General features: G+C 39.7%; 1 protein-coding gene across 1 annotated transcript; it reads left to right on the plus strand.

Annotated features, from left to right (window-relative positions):
- The first annotated feature begins 1,547 nt into the window (after positions 1-1,547).
- Positions 1,548-20,787, plus strand: AMACR (alpha-methylacyl-CoA racemase). Its single transcript, XM_054283553.1, has 5 exons — positions 1,548-1,858; positions 4,423-4,566; positions 7,071-7,231; positions 11,792-11,978; positions 19,985-20,787. The coding sequence occupies exons 1-5, from the start codon at positions 1,600-1,602 to the stop codon at positions 20,392-20,394; spliced, it is 1,161 nt and encodes a 386-aa protein (XP_054139528.1). The 5' UTR covers positions 1,548-1,599; the 3' UTR covers positions 20,395-20,787.
- Positions 20,788-22,213: the final 1,426 nt, after the last annotated feature.

Consider the following 22,213-nt stretch of genomic DNA (forward strand, 5'->3'; position numbering starts at 1 on the left):
AAATAACTTAATAGGGTTCTGACTTAAATGTTTCTGCCACAGATCACTCGCTGTAATTCTGGATGACAACTAAACAGCAGGTGCAAAGGACTGCTCAGTTAAACCATAGCAAAATCCAGACATTTTCCAGTGTGTGATTATGGTGTTATTTAGATGGGGTAAACTAAAGAGCATCAGGTGAAATCAAAGGTGATACAACAGAAATTGCCTGTTCGTATTCAACATAAACTCCAAGACCTGAAGATGTGAGGAGACAAATGAAACTGAAAATTAGTTAGAGAAACACAGTGTCACAGTAACATCCTAATGTCAGTGAACACAAACCATTACATGGAATGGCGTCTCTAAGGGAGATGGATAACAAACAAAACTAGCCAGCTTCATTTGAATGAAAATGCAAATACTTTTCTCCTGGCCATTTCTTGTGGGTACCACCATAGCAGTGGACATAATCAGTGCCTGCATTACAGGACCTGGTGTCTGCACAAAAAATGAAGGGTGTATAACAGACCTGTTATTATAGAATGAGAAAAATTGCTGCATTCAAATTAGCAGCCTTTACAGGTTTTCACAGTCTAACCAATTTAAAGAAATTTATAATGGCAGCATGAGTTGCTCTGTCTGTATCCCGGTAACCTGAAATACTGGGAGCAGAGCCTAAGTTTGAAAAGCTGTGTCAATACAATGCCAAAGATTTCATCACCCTTTCTGGATTTATGTCGGTTCCTGCAAGCAGCTGATGCCACAAGAATAACAGGGCCTGGCAGCCCTCCTTAAGGAAACATCTGGCGAAAAGAAACCCCAAGTTTTAATCACGTGTCCTGCTAATATCCCACCTTGTGACCTGGGGGCCTTGGGTGTGGGGGTTTTGGGCCATGCAGGTGCCTCGGGCACGGCTGGAGCCCCAGGCCGAGGGCTCCTAACCTTTTTCCTAACAACAGGCACAGGGACCTGTGGCCCGGCCAGGAGACCGGCTGGACACGACGGCACCCAGCCTCAGACTTCAAAGGCTGGACTTGACGATGCTGGAGGTCCCTTCCATCTTGAACGGTTCTGTGATTCTGTGACTTTCCTGCCTTTGGGCTGTAGGGATGTAAAAGCCCATGGTTTCCTTTGTTCGGGGTCCCTACATGGAGGCAGGGGATCACTCTTTGTTGTTTGGTTATTGCATCACGATTAAATTATTTGAAGGATTTGCTCGTCTGGGCCTCTGCTATGGGAGAGCCAGTGTGAGTGTGGGGGGCTGCGCCGCTGCCAAGGGCCTCGGTGCCAGCTCCGGTGGTGCGGGTCTGACGGCCAGGGGGGCTGGCTCCGGCATGGTCGGACAGGGAGATTCCCCCAAAAGCAGCTGCGTGCCGATCCCGCTGCAAGAGAACGCCTACGCCTCCTCACCACGAGCCGGCGCGGAGGCGGTGGAGGCGCCCGCGGGCGAACAGGGCTCGGGGGGAACACCCGGAGAAGCGGGGCCGGTGCCTCCGAGCGAGGGGCCGCAGGAGCCCGCCCCGGCCCCGGGGCCGCGCGGGAGCGGGGGGGGCGGGCCCCGGGCCGCCTCCGCGATCGGTGTATGGGCGCTCGACAGCGGCAGAGGAGGCCGTGACGATGGCGCTGAGCGGGGTGCGGGTGCTGGAGCTCGCCGGGCTGGCGCCCGCGCCGCTCTGCGGGATGATCCTCGCCGACTTTGGGGCGCAGGTGGTGCGAGTCGACCGCCTGTCCCAGTCCGCCGCGGCCTTACCGCACGGAGACGTACAGGCCCGCGGGAAGCGCTCCTTGGCGCTAGACCTGAAGCAGCCGCAGGGCGCCGCGGTGCTGAGGCGGCTGTGCGGCGGGGCGGACGTGCTCATCGAGCCCTTCCGCCACGGTGAGGGGCCCCGGCCGCCCGGAACCGCGCCGGGGCGGCGCTGCGGCCGCGGCAGCCCGGGCCGGGCTGTGGGGGGCGAGCGGGAGGTTGGAGCTGCGGGGCCGCGGGTCCCGTGCTGAGGAGCTCCGGTCAGTCGCTGAGGGGCTCCCGTTTGTCTGCGGCCTCTGCGATTCTGGGTGGGAAGCGGGCAGGGAGCAGCTCCGGAGGCGCTAGGGGCGCATACTGTGTGGGGGATTTGCGCAGTGCGGCCGCCATGTGAAACCACAAGGAGGAACCGCCGAGAGCCCTCAGACAGGGCCGTGCTCCCGGCCGGGCTGTGGAGGAGCCGGAGGGTGGCCGCGCCGAAGGGTCACACCGTGCTTGGAGCCCTGAATGAGCAGAAGGGTGTCCGAGCCGAGGGGTCAGACCAAGCTGGGAGCACCATCCTGTGTGATATGCAGGCCTGTTGCTAAAGTGCAGCTCACTTCACGGTTGCTGTGCCGGTGAGAGTTTGATCTTACAGTTCCTCTGAAGACAGGAGATCTGACATTATGGGTACACATTTACAAAGCACAAATCCCAGGGAGAGGAATATAAGAGTTGTGTGCGTTAAATAGAGTAGTATGATTATGTTATACAGGGTTACTCTGATTCAGGATCAAATCCAGGTTATGAACTACAGTCTTCATCTTTAAACATCATGTTTAATTTTAGAAAGTTGCACTCTACAAACTGATTGCTTCCTGCCAGTCTTAAATCTACTTTATGAAAAACTTCCTTGTGTTTTTGCAAGTACTTTCCATTTTTAACATTAGGTTAAAAGTAAGACAAATTCTTCAAATAATCAATTACAGAATTTTTCAAAACGAATTTTTTAAAGAGAACTTTCAGTTCATTTTTTAATTATAGTGTGCATATTTCCTAATTAACCACATATAGGCGTGCATAACATCTGATTTTCAGTAGCAAAATTGATGCCATTTTAAGATCAATAGATACACAGGCACTCACCTGATGGTTATGTCAGTATCCCTGGGTGCTCCTTGAGGGTGCTCTTCTGATAGAAAAAATGCCATTAAGGTCAGGTTGGACAGGGCTCTGTGTACACAAATCTAGTTGAAGATGTCTTTGCTCCCAACAGGGGCTTGGAGTAAGTGACTTTTACAGGTCCCTTCCAACCCAAACCTTTCTGTAATCATGCTTCATTGAGGAGCTAGCTGAAATGTTTGGGAGATGTTACAGACAGTTTAGGAATAGGAGACTGTTGTTTAGACATCATACATCATGGACAAATTGTGTGTCACAAGTAATTATTTTTCTTCAGAAAATGGGTTTATTCTTACCTTACCTTGTTTGTTTACTCTACAGAAGGTGAGCTAAAAGAAAATGGAAGTTAAATTCCACTTTTTCCTTGTAGCTAGTCTCCTGGGTTTTTTGTTAATGAAATGTTGTTTTCTTTGTTTTTATGGGCACTTGCTGGGTTTTTTTCATGGCTGGAGGTACAGGCAATTTTGTAAATAGATAGTAGGTTGTAAGGGCCTGTAAGTGAACTACATAAATCTGTGACCCATCATGAGACAGCTGGAAAACAGAAGCTGGGGGCCCGAGCTGCAGAACAATTTCTTGCAAGGCATGTGTAACTTTGCAGCAAGGACTTTGTGACAACAGAGGGGTTATTTGTCACCCTGTTTCCATTCGTGTGCTTGAAAATCATGCATTTTGCCAAATTTCACTGCTTTCTTCTTGGGACTAATCACTTGCAGCTGCCCAGCAGTTAGTGCAGTAGAAATGGATCTGTATGAAATTAGTGATGTAGTAAAAATATAGATTAATTTTGTGAAACAAGCTGGAATAATAGATTTTGGGGTGGAGCAGGAATTGAAATTATGTTATCCCTTCAATTCTGAAATATGTGGCCTTGCAGTGCCATTATAGACTATTGGTAAAAGTCTGACCAAACTGCACTGAACCAGTAAGAAAGTACAATTCACATTTGCAATTCAAATTTCTTCTCTTAAAACCACTGCAAGATTAAAATTTTAGCTTTGATTTCTGTAAATCCGTGCTGATTCAGCTTATATACCACTGATTCTAAAAATTCTTTATTCCCTGCAATAAAAAAAGAACACATTTACTGGTGTGTGGTTCCTACAGATCATCTGTGGAATAGTGGCATGGTCCAGTCACATCAGTGAGTTAAAACACACAGGAACAAGAGCTACTGAGAAATGGTGAGGAAGGTATATTGCAGAAAAGTACAGATGAATATTCAAGGGATTTGGATACAGAAAATGGTTTTTTTCCTTGTTTTACTAGCCTTGGGTGGCTTTCTCGTCCAGTGGTAAAACAGGAATAAAAGCTGAAAAAAAGATCCCCTAAAGCCTAATTTCTGCTTGGTTTATATTAAAAATTTATGCAGTATATTGGTAATTGATAATGTTCATGTTGTAATGTGGACACTGAAGTACAATGTGCTACTTCAAAAAGTGCAGTTGAGTTCTGCTGTTGCATAATCTAACTTTGAGCCATTATGTTTTGTGAATTATTAAATGTGAATTTGAATTCCTTGCTTATGTCTTTTGAAGGTGTCATGGAAAGACTTGGGCTTGGCCCAGAGGTCCTTCTACAGGAGAATCCCAGACTCATCTATGCTAGACTTACTGGTTTTGGCCAGACAGGAAAATATGCCAAGTCTGCGGGTCATGACATCAATTACATGGCTTTATCAGGTAGGCTGTAAAATTTCCTGTTAAATAAAGCATCTTTCCTCCCTTTGATCAAGATTCAAGAACTTGATGAAAGCAGGTAGCTCAAAATTTATCTGACGTGCAGTCTAATAAAACAGCTGATCTGAAGTGTCACTGTCAATGAAATGGGGCTTTCCTTTCTCTGTGCTTTTCCTTGATGCTTTTAGTCAGCTCTGGCACTTGCCTAGCCCGTCTGTAAACTTCCTCACAAGTCAGAAACTGGCCAGAACAAATGAGGGTGTCTCTGCTGGGTTGTTAAGATGAAGCATTCAATGAGGGATCCAACCAACAGGCAGCACACCAAAGGAGGAAACATGTACTGGACATGTTTTCCAGCAGCAGCAAACCGTTACAGGCTGGATCAGCATGTCTTCCCAGGCTGTACATTATTTTCCTTCGTTGTTGCTATTCTATCTGAATAAAGTATCCGAATATTTATCTGAAGAGAGGACTGAATATTTTCTTCAGCACCCCTCTCCTAGAAACTCTGTATACTTATAATCCTGAAAGGGCTGCAGATTATTTTATGTGCTTGTGAGCAGATTTTTTTGAGCATAGAAAAACTAGGCAGCACAAGACAATTGAGATCTTGTGCTTTTTTGCTTGTAAATGTGTCTCCACTGATCCCAACTGAAAGGAAGTAGGCTTCAAATAAAGTGGAAATGCTACATTTCATTAAGGTGTTGTGGACATTACACTGGTTTTAAGTGGTATGGCTTTACAATTATGCAGTAGCAAACATAAACAAAGCACACACCTCAGGTGCTGCCCATCCATGCATGGCCCTACCTCCTGCTCTTCACACTGCTTTCTGTCACTGATGCCTGTGAAGGAGGAAAGTGGCCCAAAAGTTCTGGGCTTCCCACTGGATAAAGTAGTTCTTGTAGCTCCAAGAAAGGGACGGAGCAGAGGCGATGCCAACGTGGTGATCTGGTATCTGCTACTATGAGCAGTCATAATGATGTGGAATTAAATTTCTTTATAGCTGCATTCAGTCTTCCCTCATGGAAAATTGTTAGAGAGTAGAAAACATTAAAGAAAAGATGTCTCATTTGAAACACTTTGACTTCATGTTAAGATGATTTCAAAGAATTAGGGTATTTTTATCTATTAGTGGAGGGAAAAACTTAGTACAGAAACAGCATGGTCCATCCCTACCTTAGTTTGTACTACTTTCTGGTTTACAAATAGAGTGATTTTTAGCTCTGGAGCTGATTTAATCAGTAGTCTTTTGGTTAGTGATAGCTTCCTAAAATAATTTTGCTTGAAATTTCACAGATCAAGTTTTTCTTCCTATTAAAAAGAAATAGAGCAAGGTGTTTGAGAGGTGTCATTCCTCAAAAATGAGATCTCATATTTTGAGTATTTTTCTAGTAAGCTTTGTCTTCCTTTAAGTAGAAAAATATTTTGTGTTAGGAACTCTAAAGAAGTCGGAATATTAATTTTCTGGTGCCTGTGACAACTTTTTAAACTATTAAAAGGAAGGTTTTAGGCAGCAGCAGGGGTTTTACTCCTGCACTGCAGGATTTGGAAATTACTATACTGTGCACTCTGTTGCCCATAGGAAGTGCATTAGACTATTTGTTAATTAAACAGTCCATCAGAACCATGCAATTCTCAGGAATTTCTGACTGTGTATTCTGCAAGTCTCAGGCTGCAGACACAGGAGAGGGGTGATCACACTGCAGTTTCTTGCTTGCCCGAGGGGAATTGCTATGAGGCAACTATCAAGAGTAAGGTTACAGTATAGAGGTTGCTCAGGGTGGCAGAGAAATGCTAACAAATTCAAAGCTCTGACTGAAGTAAATTGGCTTAGCCTTTGCTCTAATTCCGTTTGTTTCTGCATAATTGCTGGCATAAACATAGGTTCCCTGTGTTTACATTGCATGCAATCAGAGATAACCTTCCTGAGTTAGTCACCTGTTCCTATGTGCAACTTTTTTTTTCCCAGACGTAGCTGGGGACAGAGGATAGGACTGAAGTACAGTTGTCAGTGTGACATCCTTTGTTATGACTATTAGTTCCTTTTTAATGAGCACATAAGACTATACATCTGCATTTTTGTTTTAAAATATTCAAAGAAGAACACTTTATCAAAGTGGCTTTGAGACATATTCATAGTGCCTCTTTATGGGTGAGATCCAATGCATGTACAAAGTACTAATATAGAATTACTGCACACAGGGTTGGATTTTTATAAAATTTTATTTAAACTAAAATTTTATCCCTCTTTAGTCAAAATATCAACGTTTAGCTGTGAGAGTTTTGTTAATATCTTTAATTAATTAGATCTTCAGTATTGTGATTTCATATATTTTCACTCTTCTGTGAATTAAAGAGTCAGCCAAGCAGAAATAGGAAACATGAGAAGATTGCTTTATGCCTTATTTATTTGCATGGTTTGAAAAGAATGAAACTTTTACTTGTAGAAATGAATGTTTATAATAATTTTATGCTTATCCTTGCTTTGTTTTCTCTTTTGTCAGGTGTGCTGTCAAAGCTGGGTAGAAAGAATGAAAATCCTTTTCCACCTGTAAACCTTCTGGCTGATTTTGCTGGTGGAGGTGTCATGTGTGCACTGGGCATTGTTATAGCCCTCTTTGAACGTGCCAAATCTGGCAAAGGGCAGGTCATTGATGCAAGTATGGTAAGTTCTCAAGGAACTTGGGGTTTCTTAGGCTTGCTTGGGTGTTCTCCTACTCTAAATCTGGGAAAGGGAGGACGTTGTAAGGTTTAGAATTGAGAAGTTGGGAAAGGGAAAGTGAGGGATCTCATAAAATGGCTGTTCCTTCACATGCAAGCAATTTTCATGTATCACTGCTGCCATAACATCCTTATGTCACAGAACACACAATGCAGCCTCTCCCTTCTCTCTGCTTTTGCCTGTCTGCCTACTTCACAAAGTATTAGCACTATATATTTGAAGAGTAAGTGTGGTGTATGGAGATAGGGTGTATAGTAAACAACTGGCTTACTGCATAACAGCAAAAATTACAGTACTCTTGGAGTAAAATCGCATTAGCTTTATTCAAGATACATCTTCTTATGAATTTGTGACAGGTCATATCTTATTTAGAAACACTGTTCCCTGGGATAGTTACACTGCCTGTGGATCATTGCCAAGAAGTCAACTTCAGATACTTTGTGAATGTGCTGTAAAATAAATGAAAGGCTAAATTAGCTTAATAATGAATATTTTTCCACTGAAGGCCACCCACTTAAAGAGGAAAAATAACTATTTACATTAATTTTTGAAACTTATGTTGTTGCTCCTCTCTTGTTCTTCCTTTTTTCTTTTTAATGAGTGTTGCAGTTAAAATTTGACCTCCGTTTGAGGCATACTCCCTTAGTGAAGACTAAGGTTTGGCCTTAAATATAAATTGAAAAAAAAATTACATTAATTTAAACAAATCCCCTTGTTGAAGGGGTCTTGAAGATAGTAGAGCAGCAAGAGATGTTGGATTTCTTGATTTCAGTAAGTTTTTTACAAATTCACATGATGTTTTCAGAAGCAGTCCATGGCATTGTGGTCTAGATCAAAATTTTATGGGAACAGTGCAAAACAGGACTAATGTTTTTACTGCAACAAAAGTTTTTAGTAGCTGATTGCCAAAATGAAAAACTTAACAAATGGAGTTCTATAGATGTTTGTTGGGGCTTTTTTCCTTTTGTTTTTGTCAATAAGGTGAATGATGGATGAGCGACTGTGTTTAGTAAATTTACAGATGATACACGTATGTGAGGGACTACAAGTGTGCTGGACTTGGGTTAGAATTGAAAATGACCTTTTCACATTGGAGCAATGACCTGAAAGAACTGGCTGCCATTCACAGACATTGCTGCTCTGTGGTCCTTTGTAGGCAGAAACAATTTGCTGCACAAATGCAGTAACAGTGAGAGAACAATTGGCTAAAGTACAATCCTGGGGGTTCGTAGTAGTCACAAGCTGAACATGAGTCAACAATATCATGCTGTTACAAAACACATACATACTGTATTAGGATGTATAAACAGGAAATGGAGCCAGTAAAGTTTCTGAAGCAATTACTCTAACCTAGTCAATGTTTATGAAGTCTCAGCAAAATAATGTTTCAGACGCTGACCATCATCTTTCAAAGTTGCTAATTTGAGGAAGCCCAAGTAGCACAACAAAAATTATGATTCTAGAAACATGACCTAAAAGAAGAATTGAAGGAGAGTATTTGTGAAAGAAAAACTGTGGAGAATTGTGACAAGCCTTCAAATACTGAAAAATATATTTCATGTAGTTTGTAGTATTATCAAATTTTCCTTGTCATAATTCAGAGAATTAAAGGAATTTGTTAGAAGAGAAATCAGTTAAGTCTGCTAATGTTCTAATGACATTTGTAGCTCATTTGGAGTGGAATGTGTTGTGGGGCTTTTTTAAGCCCTTAAGCCCTTAAGATGGTCTCTTCCAGTTTTTTTTTTGTCTCATTAGAATTGTGGAATTTATAGTTCCCTGCTGATGTGCCTGGTGACCTGTGACATGGACAGAATATTGTCCAGTACCACCGGATGTACTTTACCTGATATTTGGTCATATTCCCCATTTCTTGAATAGACTTTCAGTGACATCGTTGATAAAAATTATCCATGCATCATCAGCAGTAAATTGACTGGTGGATGAGCCTGGTTTTACACCTAAGTTTTTTTTTTGTGGAAGGAATTGTTTTAAAAATCACAACACTGTGCCATTTCAGCTGTTTTGTTTTAAGACTGTTTTTTGTTTAAGAGACCCTTTACTTAAGATGTTGTACAATTTAGGTAGTCTGAATATGTTAAAGAGTCAGACACATGGTAGAATTTTCTATAGTAGAAACTGTGCAAAAAGTAGACACTGGGTTCAGAATTTCATCTGTCTGTCTCAGAAGAATTGTGCCTGGCCTGAGTTGATTCCTGCTGGTTGCTGTCCCTTCTCATTGACCCTGTGGGGATCATGGCTGTCTTACAGGAAGCCAGATAGTTGCCACGTGGAGTGAACACTGCGATGTGACACAGTAGGCAGAATTGTACCTCTGCATTCCTGCACCACACTGGAACAGAGGCATGTGAGTCAGGCCCACAGCTGGGGTTCACTAGAGTTTCAGCCACAGAGCCTTCTGCTGGTGGTGGGCATCTGACTGAGCATAACTCACTCTTTGTGAAAAGACAGCCACAGGAAGGCATGCTGGTAGCGATAGCTTGCATAAGAGTCTCGTGGCAGGAGCATTTAGCAATGCAACAGAAGACTTGAGGTTCCAGGTTTTTCTCAGCCTGGAGGTACTCAAAACCAAAACTCCCACATCCTAGGAGCCTGCATCAGTCACGAGGATAGTTTAGCTTGGTATGGATTCATTCCCACTTTTGTTTGAGCTGTTTTCAGTCTGTGGAAATAACAGAAGGCTTGTGGAGCAGACAGGTCTCCCATTAGGGTGATGCCTCTGGATTCTTGTGCCTGCTTCAGAGACTGCAGATGTTCTCTAACGTGAGGGAGACATGAAACACATAACTGTTATTATAATCATTCTGCAATTAGACTTAAGTGGAGTCTCTCCATGTTACCCCTTTCATGTTGTAAAAGAAAGTGACCACATTAGTGAGTGTGTGATGTTATTTTTACATGCCTTTGGAGGTCTGGTGCAGATGTTAAGACACTTTTTTTACTTGTCTCTGAATTGTGGTGGGCCTCAGGCAGAACCTAGCTATCCAGTTGCCCAGACAGGGATATTTCTGAACTCCCTATACCAGTCAAAACTAGATGTGCTGTTTTATTTTAAGTGTTTCCTGGGTACGTAGCACATAGGTATTGTACAGCTGCTGACTAAGAGTTTTGTCAGCACCAAAATCTAATTTTCAGGGCTTATTCTAATGTATTCCCGATCTTTTATTATCCTTACTTTCAGTGCTTTTTGTGTAATATTATTTTTTGTTAATATGAGCAGTGCTAGATGAGGTCATTAGTAAAACAAACTTTATTTTAACATCCTTGCAATAATTTTGCAGATATGTAGATGAAGGTATGCAGTATTTTCTCATATGAAAGTACTTTAATTGACTTTAACATGTGGCAGTGAGGATGGAAGTATTCTTGTCCTTGAAGCAGAGCCGAAGTAACACACATTAAATGAAGAAGCCCTCTTGACTGCATGCTTCAGCAATTTGCATGTTTTAAATTTTTGCATAGAAAGGTATAAACTAATAGATCTTTCTGCATGAAAATTTAGTAACCTTTTTTTTTTTTGGCACAGTATCTATGCTTTTCTCTATAGACAGTATTAGTTTAGTTTCATGCAGCTGAAAATGCATGAATCAAGTGATACTCAGAATAATACAGCTCAGGTTTTAATCTGTTCTCCTGGTATGTGTCTGGCCGTACACTATTAGCTGGCTTATCTTTGCTTGCAGTAATTTCAATACATTTGAAAGAAATTTAATTGCGCTGATGAGCAAAACTGTAGTATGTGATTTGTTTTTAAAGACTTGTACACTCTTGGTAATTGAAAAGCTGAACAAACTGAATTTTCATCTAGGTGTACTGCACAAAGACAAAAATTTGAGAAGCATTTTGGAATGGGATTAATAATGTTTTCTAGCACTGTATTCATCAAAGTCTATGTAGAGATTCTGTTGCTCTGTGTGTGTAGCTGCCAGTGATGACAGTGGGGGAATAGTTTTTGTTTTAACTTAGTGTTGGAGATTTTATTTTATTTTCTTCAAATTTTCTGCTAAAAATAGCAGTCTTCCTATAATCAGTACATTTAAAGGAGGTAAAAATTTGGTATTTATGGGATTGGTACAGATACCTTGTTTCAGGAGGTTTAGAAGGTCTTGATAGCTGTCTAATGCTTAATGTTGTATAGTGGCAAGAAGCTTTTCCCTCACTTGAAATTACTCACTCATTCTCTAAACTTGCTAAATGAGGAAGCTTTGTGCATTGAAGGTGTGTTGTCCATCTGAAGCTGCCTGACTACATTTATGTTCTTTCTTATTCTCTGATTCTAGATGATTTCACATATGCAGTGTAAACAGTAATTGAAAATTTTAAGAAATGGTTAATGACAGAACCTTACCAGAGATTCTGTCATTAAAAATCTTAGCAAAAGGCAGAACTGGTAATAGCTTTTTGTTGCTTTGTTTTATACAGAATTTAGGTAACATGCCAGCTAATTTACTGGAGCTTTTTTTTTTTTTTCTCTAAATCTTCAAGGTAGAAGGAGTATCATACCTAAGTTCTTTCCTGTGGAAGACACAAAATTTGGGACTTTGGGACCAGCCTCGAGGTGAAAACCTGCTAGATAGCGGAGCACCTTTTTATGAAACCTACAGGACCTCTGATGGAAAATACATGGCTGTTGGTGCAATTGAGCCTAAATTTTATAACCAGTTAATAAAAGGTGAGTAAGTTGGAGCAATTGTTTTATAACAGCAAAGCATGATTGAGAGAATTCTTTCACAGTTGGTTTTGATTCATGATGCATGGTTCACAGCCCTTCCAGATCATCGAGTCCAGCCCATGCCCTGCACCTCAGCTATCCATGGCACTGAGTGCCACATCCAATCTTTCTTTTAAACACACCCAGGGTGGTGACTCCACCACCTCCCCAGGCAGACCATTCCAGAACTTTGTCACTCTTTCAGTAGAAAGCTTCTTCCTAAGAAATGGGAAATGTGATTTCTTTGTAAAAGCCAAACACTTCCTGAAGTTAGTTGGGTAGTTGTGTAACAGTTAATTGTCTTTCTAGCCATTAATTTGTTTCCTTTTCACCCCCAGCAACTACACTTAAATTGCAAGTCTTCTTTTGGAGTTATTGTAATGGTGATGCACTAAAAAACTTTTTCTGCAAATCACTTAGTTTAAATGATTCTTATACTTTAAAAAGACCTAATTCTTTGCAATTGCAAATAGAATTTCAAAACATTTCTATTATTTGTATTGTAATTAAAAATAAAACCTATTTAAATTGTTTCAGAAAGGAATGTTCACAGTAAGTAGTTTTAGTATTTCTTGACAGAAAAAATTATTGTGGAAGCAAATTCTGCTTAAATAATTAATTTTCTCCACACAATTTCAGACTGCTTTTAGTGTCTAGTTGTGGATATAATATTTATATTTGACTAAGGCTCTTTAAATATCACCATAAATCATGATTTATCTTTTCAAGAAATTAGAATGGGTTATGCAAAATGTTTAACTGTATGAAATTAAAACAAATGTTCAGGTGCATCTTCTGAACTTGTTTTGTGCTTCAACCCTTTTATCCCATGGACTCTTAGCTTCTTATTGGTTATTTAATTAAATTTTTTTTTCTGTTGTGGTTCTCTGGTAGATTGCCATGCTTTCCATACAGAATTTATGAAAATATAAAAAAATCTTGAAAGAATTTAGTATTTATTCTTTCTTTGCACAGAATATGAAGGCTACAAGAAGTTCTCAATTTAGTTTTAGTTTTGGTTAATGAGTTCAAGGAGTGTCAGCAAAGGATTCCTAAAGTGGGCGCACCCGGCGTTTTGTGAACCGCATTATTCCATGCATGGCTCATGTGGCCAGTCAGTGAGCCTGCCAGGGGAGTAGTTCCTTATTCTTGCCCAGTCTCTTTCCCCCTGATTTTTCCTTGAATTTTAGCATTCCTTGAATTGTATCCATGCTACAGTTTGTACTGGTTTTGCCTTGGGATAGCACTGAATTTCTTCACAGTAGCTAGCAGGGATCTGTGATTTGGGTTTGTGCTGGAAGCAGTGCCATTACACAGGAGTGTTTCAGAGACTGGTGAGCTGCTCTTGCGCAGCACTGAGGACTTTTCTCCTCCTTACCCCACTGCACCAGTGAGAGGGCTGGGGCTGCACAAGAAATGGGAAAGGATCACAGCCAGCACAACTGACCCCAGCTGACCAGAGGGACATTCTGTACCACAGGACATGATGCTCAGAAATAAAACTGGAAGGGAGGTTGGTGGGTGGTCACTGCTCAGGGACAGGGTGTCCATTGGGCAGTTGAGGGCAAGCAGTTGTTCTCATCTGCAGCTCGTGTATTTCTTGTGTTATGGGGTTGTAAGGTGGGGTATGCCTTTGGTGAGCAGGATCCCAAAGATTGTTCTTTATTCTTTGGCTTTGTCTCTTGCAGCCTGTGGTGCTCCCCAGGTTCTTGTGCAGCTGTAGCTGTGAATGGCTGCTTCTCTTGTAGCTTAAAAAAGTCCATGCAGTTGTGTGGAATATGTAAATTGGGATATGCTGCTGCATGAAATACATGAGGAAGGCTTCTGGAGTGACTCAGGGACATGTCCAGCATTATGTTGGACAGATCAAATGTCAAGTCTGGAAATGCCACTTTCTTGGCTGAAGAGGATGATGCTTTTTTGTCTCTAATTGTCCTGAGAATAACTTGTTTGTGAACTCAATTTGTAAGCAACTTGACCTTGAAAAAGAAAGTTGAAGAACAAAAGTAAATATAAAACTATATCAAAATAAAATGCAAGCCCTTGCCCTTGGAGTTAGGTAATTTGGAATTCCAATAAATATCTTCAGGGAAAGTGCTTGTATTAAGTACAAAGCAGATGAGAAAAAAATAAGGCTGTATACTCAAATACCTATATGTTTGGCTTAAGTGATCAAACACTGGCCTGCAGTATTCATGGCCTATGGTATTTTGTATTTTGGAGACTATGTTGAATCACAGTTAAGCTACAGGACTGGGATAGAATCTGTACTTGTCCAAAAAGCACCAAAATTCTGCAAAGGGATGTGGTTCTGTTTGTGACTCTTCGTCAACTTTTTCTGGACAGTCCTGCTATCTTTTATTGATCATGGGGCAAGACTTGGGCTTTTCCCTTTCAGCCAGGTTATCTAAAGATAAGACTGTGATGGATGAAACCAGTGGCCAGGTGATATAACGTGGTCACTGATGGTCTCTGTCTTCTTTAGATGACTCTTTACTGAGGAAAGTGCTAAAATTCTGGTTTTCTTGTAGTTGTTTCCCAGAAATTTAGAACTTAGAGCAACTGTGAATTCTTCTGCTTATGTTGGGGCACCCACACGGGACAACTTCATTTTCATGTTTGAAAGTACTCCTTATGTTTACAGTGCAGAGAAGTTGCTTGATTTTAACAGCTGAGGTTTCAAAAATAGTTATTCCAGCAGGAAAGAACTAGTGTGTATCCACTTGTAAGTAGACAACAACTGCAGTCATTGTTGCATGTGTTTCAGTCTGTTTCTGCCATATTTAAAAAATCCAACATATATGCTGCAGTCTTTGAGGAAATTTTGCTTTTTGCCATTAATCGTATCCCTATCTTTGCTTGTTTACACTCATTGAGTTTCCTTTGTTTATTTTGTAAAAGTGTGTTGTTTAAAGTAAATGACCAAAATCAAGATTTTCTCACAATATTGAATTTAAAGCAGCTAGTCTTTTTGTTATTTTGTTTGAGGTGCACATTGTGATCTGTTCAGATTTTCACATAGGAAATATTCCTTTCAGTACTTATGATTTAAATCTTTCTGAAGCAATAGTTCACTAAATTAGGACAGCAGAACCTTCTTGTGACTTAGGGATTATTTCCTTTCTGGGATACCTATTGCAGAAATTAAATTCAGAATTTAAGCCTTTGAATATTATAGGGAAAAGTGCTTGTGAGAATTGTATTGCTTCCTCACAAATCTGAGGATCTTTGACTTGGGCTGTCATCTGTTCCAGGCATTAACTCCAGCTTTGAAGTGGGTTTAATGGTATGGTCCAGTTGCAATTTCTATCATTTTGTTTCATAGCTTTTCTCCATATTTCTGGTCACTTCTGCTGGTGAGCAGTTTGGTGCTATTCCAGATAAAATATATTCAAAAACCACTTGATGTCTCTCTGTCCATATTCAGAGGGTAGATTAGTTTTGCCACTCCCATAGAATGAGAGTGCAAGCATATGGGTGTTGCAGATGTCAGCTGGAGTTTTGAAGACTGCAGAATTGAGAAAGGAGTGTGATGTCTGAACAATTTGTCTCTGCTCACAGAATTCTGCTTAGCCAAAGCAGAACTGATTTCCTTTTGGTTTTGATTCAGTGTTTCCCTGCAGAGTTCCTGCAGGAACCCAGTGCTGGACCCAAGTGCAGTTAATGACATGGTGAGGAAAGTTCTTAAGGAGGCTGCAGAGGGAAACTAAATTTAAGAAAATAGAGCACATTAGTTTGAGAGTATTGTTGGCTTTGTAGATTGTGCTCAGCAGGGGCAGTTGCCAGAAATTGCCAGAAATGTATTAATTAAATAAATTTCAAATAAATTTCAAAAGACTTTATGAAAAACTGAAGCTATGTAAAACAGATGAAGTGGAAAAGTATTTTGAACTCACTATTGAATATTTGCTATTAACAGACTAGCTGTAGTCCTTTTGCTGGTATTAATTTTATTACTACAAAAATCAGACAATAAATAGCTAAAATGCCTTGGCATCTGTTGAAAAATCTGATAGCAGAAACATTTGCTACTAATGTTAAGCCTTAATCTTTCAACAGAAAGAGACAGCATGTCTTTCAGCTGGCCTGTGAATTGCTTCTACAGGTTTGTTCTGTTTTTCAGCAATAGGTGCTTAGTCTGCTGCAGCCAGGCTATAAGGGCTGTGAAGAACACAGTAAATACTGTGGAGCAGGTGGGAGTAAAGGTTTGATTCTGAGTTATATGGTGTGAAATCAGTTACACAAGGTGAGCTTAGTGTCCACTTACATTGATGTGGAAAGCACTGACAGTTGCTGAAGTACTGAACTTCAGTTCCTACTCTATGGTACCCCTTTCATACTACTTTTCAGTACTCCTATTTGTATTACTTCTGTTTAAAAAAATATTAGGAAAAAATTAAGAAGCCATTAAAAAACATTGTTTACATAATTATCAAGGATTTCCACAGGACTCTCCATTTTGTGATTGTTAAGTATTGTGTACTGTATTAAAAATCTGCTGGTATACTGAGTGCAATATCACATTGTTATTGAGACATTCAACATGGGCAAACAGTTTTCTCATTATGTTTTAGACTCAGTTATACATAATGTTATGTTCTGTTTTATTTTAATTTATTTATTATGATAAGCCTTAAGCATTGTACAAATTCTGTAGAGGGCCAGTCTCTGCTGCATCAAAACATTTGCAGTTGTGGTAATTGAGTATGTCGGCTTGGAGTACAGCTATGGGTGCATTTGCAGTGAGGCCTGGTAGTACTGTGGGCCTGATCAACTGTCACTTCCTAAAAAATTCTGAAGTTTTAGAAACCTTGATCAGAGAAAAAACTTTACATAGTAAGTTTAATGAAAATCCACTGCTTTCTTCTGAAATGTGGGATATTCTGAAATTCAATTCCCTCTCACACTGAGAACAAATTTTATTTAGCCAGAAAAAGAACAATGGCCTTCGCCTTGCAGCTGTTATTTAGGCCAAAATTAAGGTTTCCCATGCTAGATGATTTTATTCAGTCATGTTATGACAACATAATTTCAGAATGACTCTGCTATGACCATACATTTTTGAAAAGAAAATTAGCAAGTTAAACCAAGAAAATCCTGAACAAACCTCTGCTTTTAAAATATATGACTGAAATAATATAAAAAAAACTGTTTCAATTTCTGACATACCAAACCAACTTCACTGATTGATCTAATGAATTTTGCTGGTTTCTTTCTCTTGAAATCAGTGCCTGATTTTACTAGAGTTTTTTAAGAAGTTCTGTAGAAATAGAGATTTCAGTTTGCTCCATCAATAAACGATGTGGGGATATATGTCAATAAACCATAGCATTTGAAGGAGATTTAAAGCTACATTATTATAGGGAGACAATTTTTCAGTTTTCAAAAATAATTTCAAGGTGTGCTAAAGTAGGTTGATTAGGCTTTTCCATACAAAAACTCCTAGATGAAAATTTAAACAAAAAGACTTGGAACTAAGTCATGGTTGCCTAATAAGATGTTCTATGTAAAAGAGACTTTGCTTTTGATTACACTGAGTGAAATCTGTGCTCCTGTGGTATCCCAGACAATTATGTGCCATGCAATAGTTTCCTTGTTGAGTCAGTCACTCCTGCGCTGATTCTGCTCATCTGCACCACAAATGGTGAGCACAAGCTGGAAAATGAGGAGCTGTAGTGCTTAAATGCTCTCAGTTCATCCTGTTTAAAACTGAAGTCTTCAGTGGTAAGCAGAAAATGAGCATGCAATATTAAATTCCAGGTTCTGCATATTGTTCCAGTTTGCCAGAGAATGTGCAGTGAGGCTCAGCCAACTTCCCATCTGCCACAATCATCAAAAATAATTGTGTAATGGGATAATGGTAGAGCTCTGCTCATGTTGGACTGGCTGCTAGAAACCAAACCAACTTAATAAGAAAATGAGTACTGTGAAACAAAGTTTCCACTTGACAAGATTTCATGCTTTGAGACAGAAGTTCAGGTAGTGAGTATTTCCTTTGGTGGAAGGTAAATTTGCCTCACCTCATAGTTCATAAGTAAACTATACTGCGCTGTAAGTCTCTAGTAGAAGACTTTGAAAATCAATAATAAAATTAATTTTGAACATACTGCTAGCTTTTATGTGATCATGATGTTCAACCAGTGTGAGTTACCTTCAGCTGATCTCATTTTTAGGATTACATGAATGGTTATGGACACAAGAGTGTAAGTTCAGTGATTTAAGGTGCTTGATAAGGGCATTAAGGGCTTGATAAAACCATGAGGACTGATCATTTGTAGTATCATTTATCCTGATATCCATAGGTCTTTCTAACAAGATGTGAGAATACTCATTTTGTCTTTGACTGTGATGAATTTCTTGTGAGAGTGAGCAACTGCAAGGCTGTGTTTCTGAGTCTGGAGACTGGCAATTTCTGTGTGTTTTCCTTTGAAGTACCAAAGTGCAATTTCAAAGCATGTATTCATTTTCAAAACTATGTTTAATAATCTTGTGATCAACAGTGAAATTCTTAAATACTGTGTTAAACTGGGGGGGCACTGTGGGCCCCAAGTGTATTGTACAGTTTATGAATGGAGAGAAAGAACTTACAGAGCAGAAGAAAAGGAATTATCTCCCTTTCTTGTATGTTTAAGCAGCAATATATCTACCTCACTCAGTGGTAAGGAAGCTGTAGGAAGACAAGATATTTAAAGTGTTTTTTGCCTATCTACAACTAAAGGCAAGGGGAGGTCTGCATAAATTCTGCCTGCAAACAGCCCTCTATTACCCAAGCTATACATTTCCTTTACATTTTATAGGGAACTGCTATTTTCTAAGAAGCTAATTTTTTTTTGTTACTTTGAGGCATTATGATAATAGTTGTTTTCTCATCTTTCGAATTTCTCAAATTATTTTCTTTTGTATCCCTGCTTTTTCTGAATTTTTCCTGCTGTGTTCATGCTCCTGGATTTCAAAATGTGACTGTTAGAACAGCCTTCAGCATGTCACTTCTGATTTGTATTCAGTATCATATATTCTGCTTATACCTCCATTTGAAACTGTAGTTTCCATTTGAAATTGTCTCAATTTGAAACTGTAGTTCAATTGCCTTTTCTCTTTCTTGTGTTTTACCTCCTTTTTGAGATAATCTCTACAATAAGTGATAAAAATTCTTGCATCTCCTTGAAGTAGCAGAATGAAAGGGCAGAGACTGCAGAGAGCAGAATCCCTGAGAACAGAAAGAGGTATTGGAAGCTGGCAGCACAGAAGAGCTGTAAGCTCCCCAGTGAGAAGGGATGCTTAGTTCAGGGATAGACCTGGGACTTGCCTGGTTTAGGAAATTGTCATTACAAGGCCTGTGTGCCCATGCTTTGCCCTGGTGTCTCAGAAGGGATGTGCTTAGTGCTTACCTGGGTGGTCCTTGCAGCTGAGATGGAAAGCAGGGTTATTGAGCAGCTGGTGAGTGGAAGGGCTGAGGGAATTGGAACCTGGGGAGTGAGCTGGAGCAGAGCGAGGAGGAGACACTGCTGGAGCCTCTTTGGACAGTGGAGTGAAGAAGCAGATCACTCTTGCAGTAACCAGGTCCAAAGTCTATCATCTGTCATGTGTGTCCCAATAGTACGGGATCCATTCAGCAGATTTCTGTGTTGCTAGTGCCAGGTAGAGAATATGATCCTACTGTCAAGCTTTTCTCAGGACATTATTACCTCGAGACAGCTGCTGCTTGTGTGAAGTGTGCATACAAATGAGTGCTTGTTATAGGTATGTACTTAAAAGGCTGTAGCTGATGCAGTTTAGTCTAATTGCAAGTATCATAGAACATTTTATTATTCTGCTCCTTGCCCTGCACAGATACCCAAATAAAGTTCAAAGTGACTGTAGTATTGCCTGCAAAATACTGTCTTCTTGAGGAATACATGTAGTTGTGAGAAGCACTTAGTGAATTATCTAAGCTGTACTGTAGTTAAACTTTACTTTTCTCTTTTCAGGTCTTGGGCTAAATTTAGATGAACTCCCTGCTCAGTTGAGTTTCTCCCAGTGGCCTGAAATGAAGAAAAAATTTGCATCCATATTTGTACAGAAGACACAGGCTGAGTGGTGCAGCATATTCGATAGCACTGATGCCTGTGTGACCCCTGTTCTATCCTTCGAGGATGCTGCCTCACATCAGCATAACAAAGAAAGAAGTTCTTTTATCAAAAATGATCCGGGAGAGATAAGTCCTAGACCTGCTCCTGTTCTGTCTAGGACTCCTGCTGTTCCATCATGTAAAAGAGATCCTTTTGTAGGAGAGCACACAGAAGACATACTTCTAGAATATGGGTTTACTAAGGAAGAGATTGCTAAACTTTGTTCTGATAAAACAATAGAAATCAAGGATCTAAAAGCTAGTTTATAATCTCTGACTATGCATATGAGATAAATTTCAGGCTGATACTGTAAGCTTTTGTGCTTTAAAATTGAACTATATGACAAGTAAATGTTGGCATAATATTGATTTTAAGTAATTTATATGTTCAAAATTGTTGACATTTTAAATTTAATTTGAAAACTGTGAGACTTGTGTACTTGTGTACATGGATGGTCTGTTGTCTAGAATGATACTATAGTTGTGTTCTGAAGATCTACACAGTTTACTTGTTGAGCACCTGTAAACTCTCAGAATGTTGTTTAAATACTGTAACCTTTGGTTTGATTATTTTAATTCTTGGTTACACCATTGATTTGCAATACATGTTGTAATTACTTGAAAGCAATTATTTTAATAAAATATAGTTATATTCTTCTTAAATGAGTGATTGTGTTGTTTATTCATGAATTAGAAGGGATTTTTTCATCTACTTTCATATTAATTTATTTTTCATATTAATAAATATTTTTCATATTAATGAATGAATTAATTAAAAATAATGTTTTATCATGCTGAAACTATGGTCTAATTAATGCTATTCTTTCATGTGCTGCTGCAGAGCTATTATCTCAAAGTTGATCTGTTTAACAGCCTGACTACATTTTCTCAATACAGTCTCCTTATTATGCATTACATACGGAATATCACCTTGGCTAGAAACTAAATTCAGAATCAAATTTTTTGTTTTCAAAATATCTGCCAACTAATAACCCTTTCCTCTCCTCATGGAAAAATGGTAGGCAACTTTGCTGTGCAGGTTTTAAACAATGGTTATTTGGTTTTCATTTCCTTCAAACTTAAACTTTCGTTTGAAACCATCTCTTTCAAGACAAAAGAAAATATGCTTTTAAAAATAATTAATTATATGGCATTATTACAGTATTGTCCAAGGTGTGAGGAGTTATAACATGAAGGGTTGGGTATTTAGATAATTTTGAAGTTTGGTTTGTTGGTTACAAAGGCTTCCAAAGCTGAGCTATACTTTAACCCATTTTAATGTGTTGTGGCAAAAATGTCAACATTATTACCATAAGAAAACCTTTTACATTCTACTACATAAACCACAGTCTGGAAGCAAGAATTACCTAGTAGGTCCTGGCAAGTTGTCTAAACCATCAGCAAAAACACCTGGGGTTTACAGCTGAGTCTAGTGTAAGCTACTGAACATTATACACAGTTGCCGCAGGACTTGACAAGTTTCTTAGTCCCAGATATATCTGATTGTGTTGGAGAAAAATCAGCGTTGTCAGATGTGATGTCCATCATGGATAAGTTCTGAAACCAGAATTACTGATGTCAATTTAAAACCTTGTGTTTCTTCAGGATGGCTTGGATCAGCTGCCTCCCTCAGGTGGCTAACCTGAAAGGTACAGTTTGAGTAAGGTCAATACAGGTTTCTTTCAAGGCAAGAAAGACTGTTTAAAAAACCCTCTTATGAGTAATTCTGATACTCTCTGTTTTCAGAAACCAAGAAATAATCAGTTCTTTTGAGGGCAGTACACAGCACATACAAAAAAGTACTCATCAGTTGCTGCTTAACAGATTCCTGCCAAGCGTTATATCTGCCTCTAAGGCTCCAAGGCAATGGATAGGTTCACTTACTCATCCTTGCGAAGTGCCTTGAAATCCTCTTCCAGAGACATAGGGATTTTTCCCCCCAGGTTAGTCAGCGGGGAATGGTCTGATGCTCATGTTTGCTGAATGGGAAGATGAAGACTGGGTTCCTGGTGTCACTGCCATCTTACAGCAAGATCTTTCAGCAAGAGGAACAGCTTTGTGTCAGGCTAATCCTGCGCCCAGACCATGT

The sequence above is a fragment of the Melozone crissalis genome, unplaced genomic scaffold (assembly GCF_028551555.1).
Source record: "Melozone crissalis strain CALT ecotype California unplaced genomic scaffold, PUWL_Pcris_2 ptg000036l_1, whole genome shotgun sequence".
Lineage (NCBI taxonomy): Eukaryota > Metazoa > Chordata > Aves > Passeriformes > Passerellidae > Melozone > Melozone crissalis.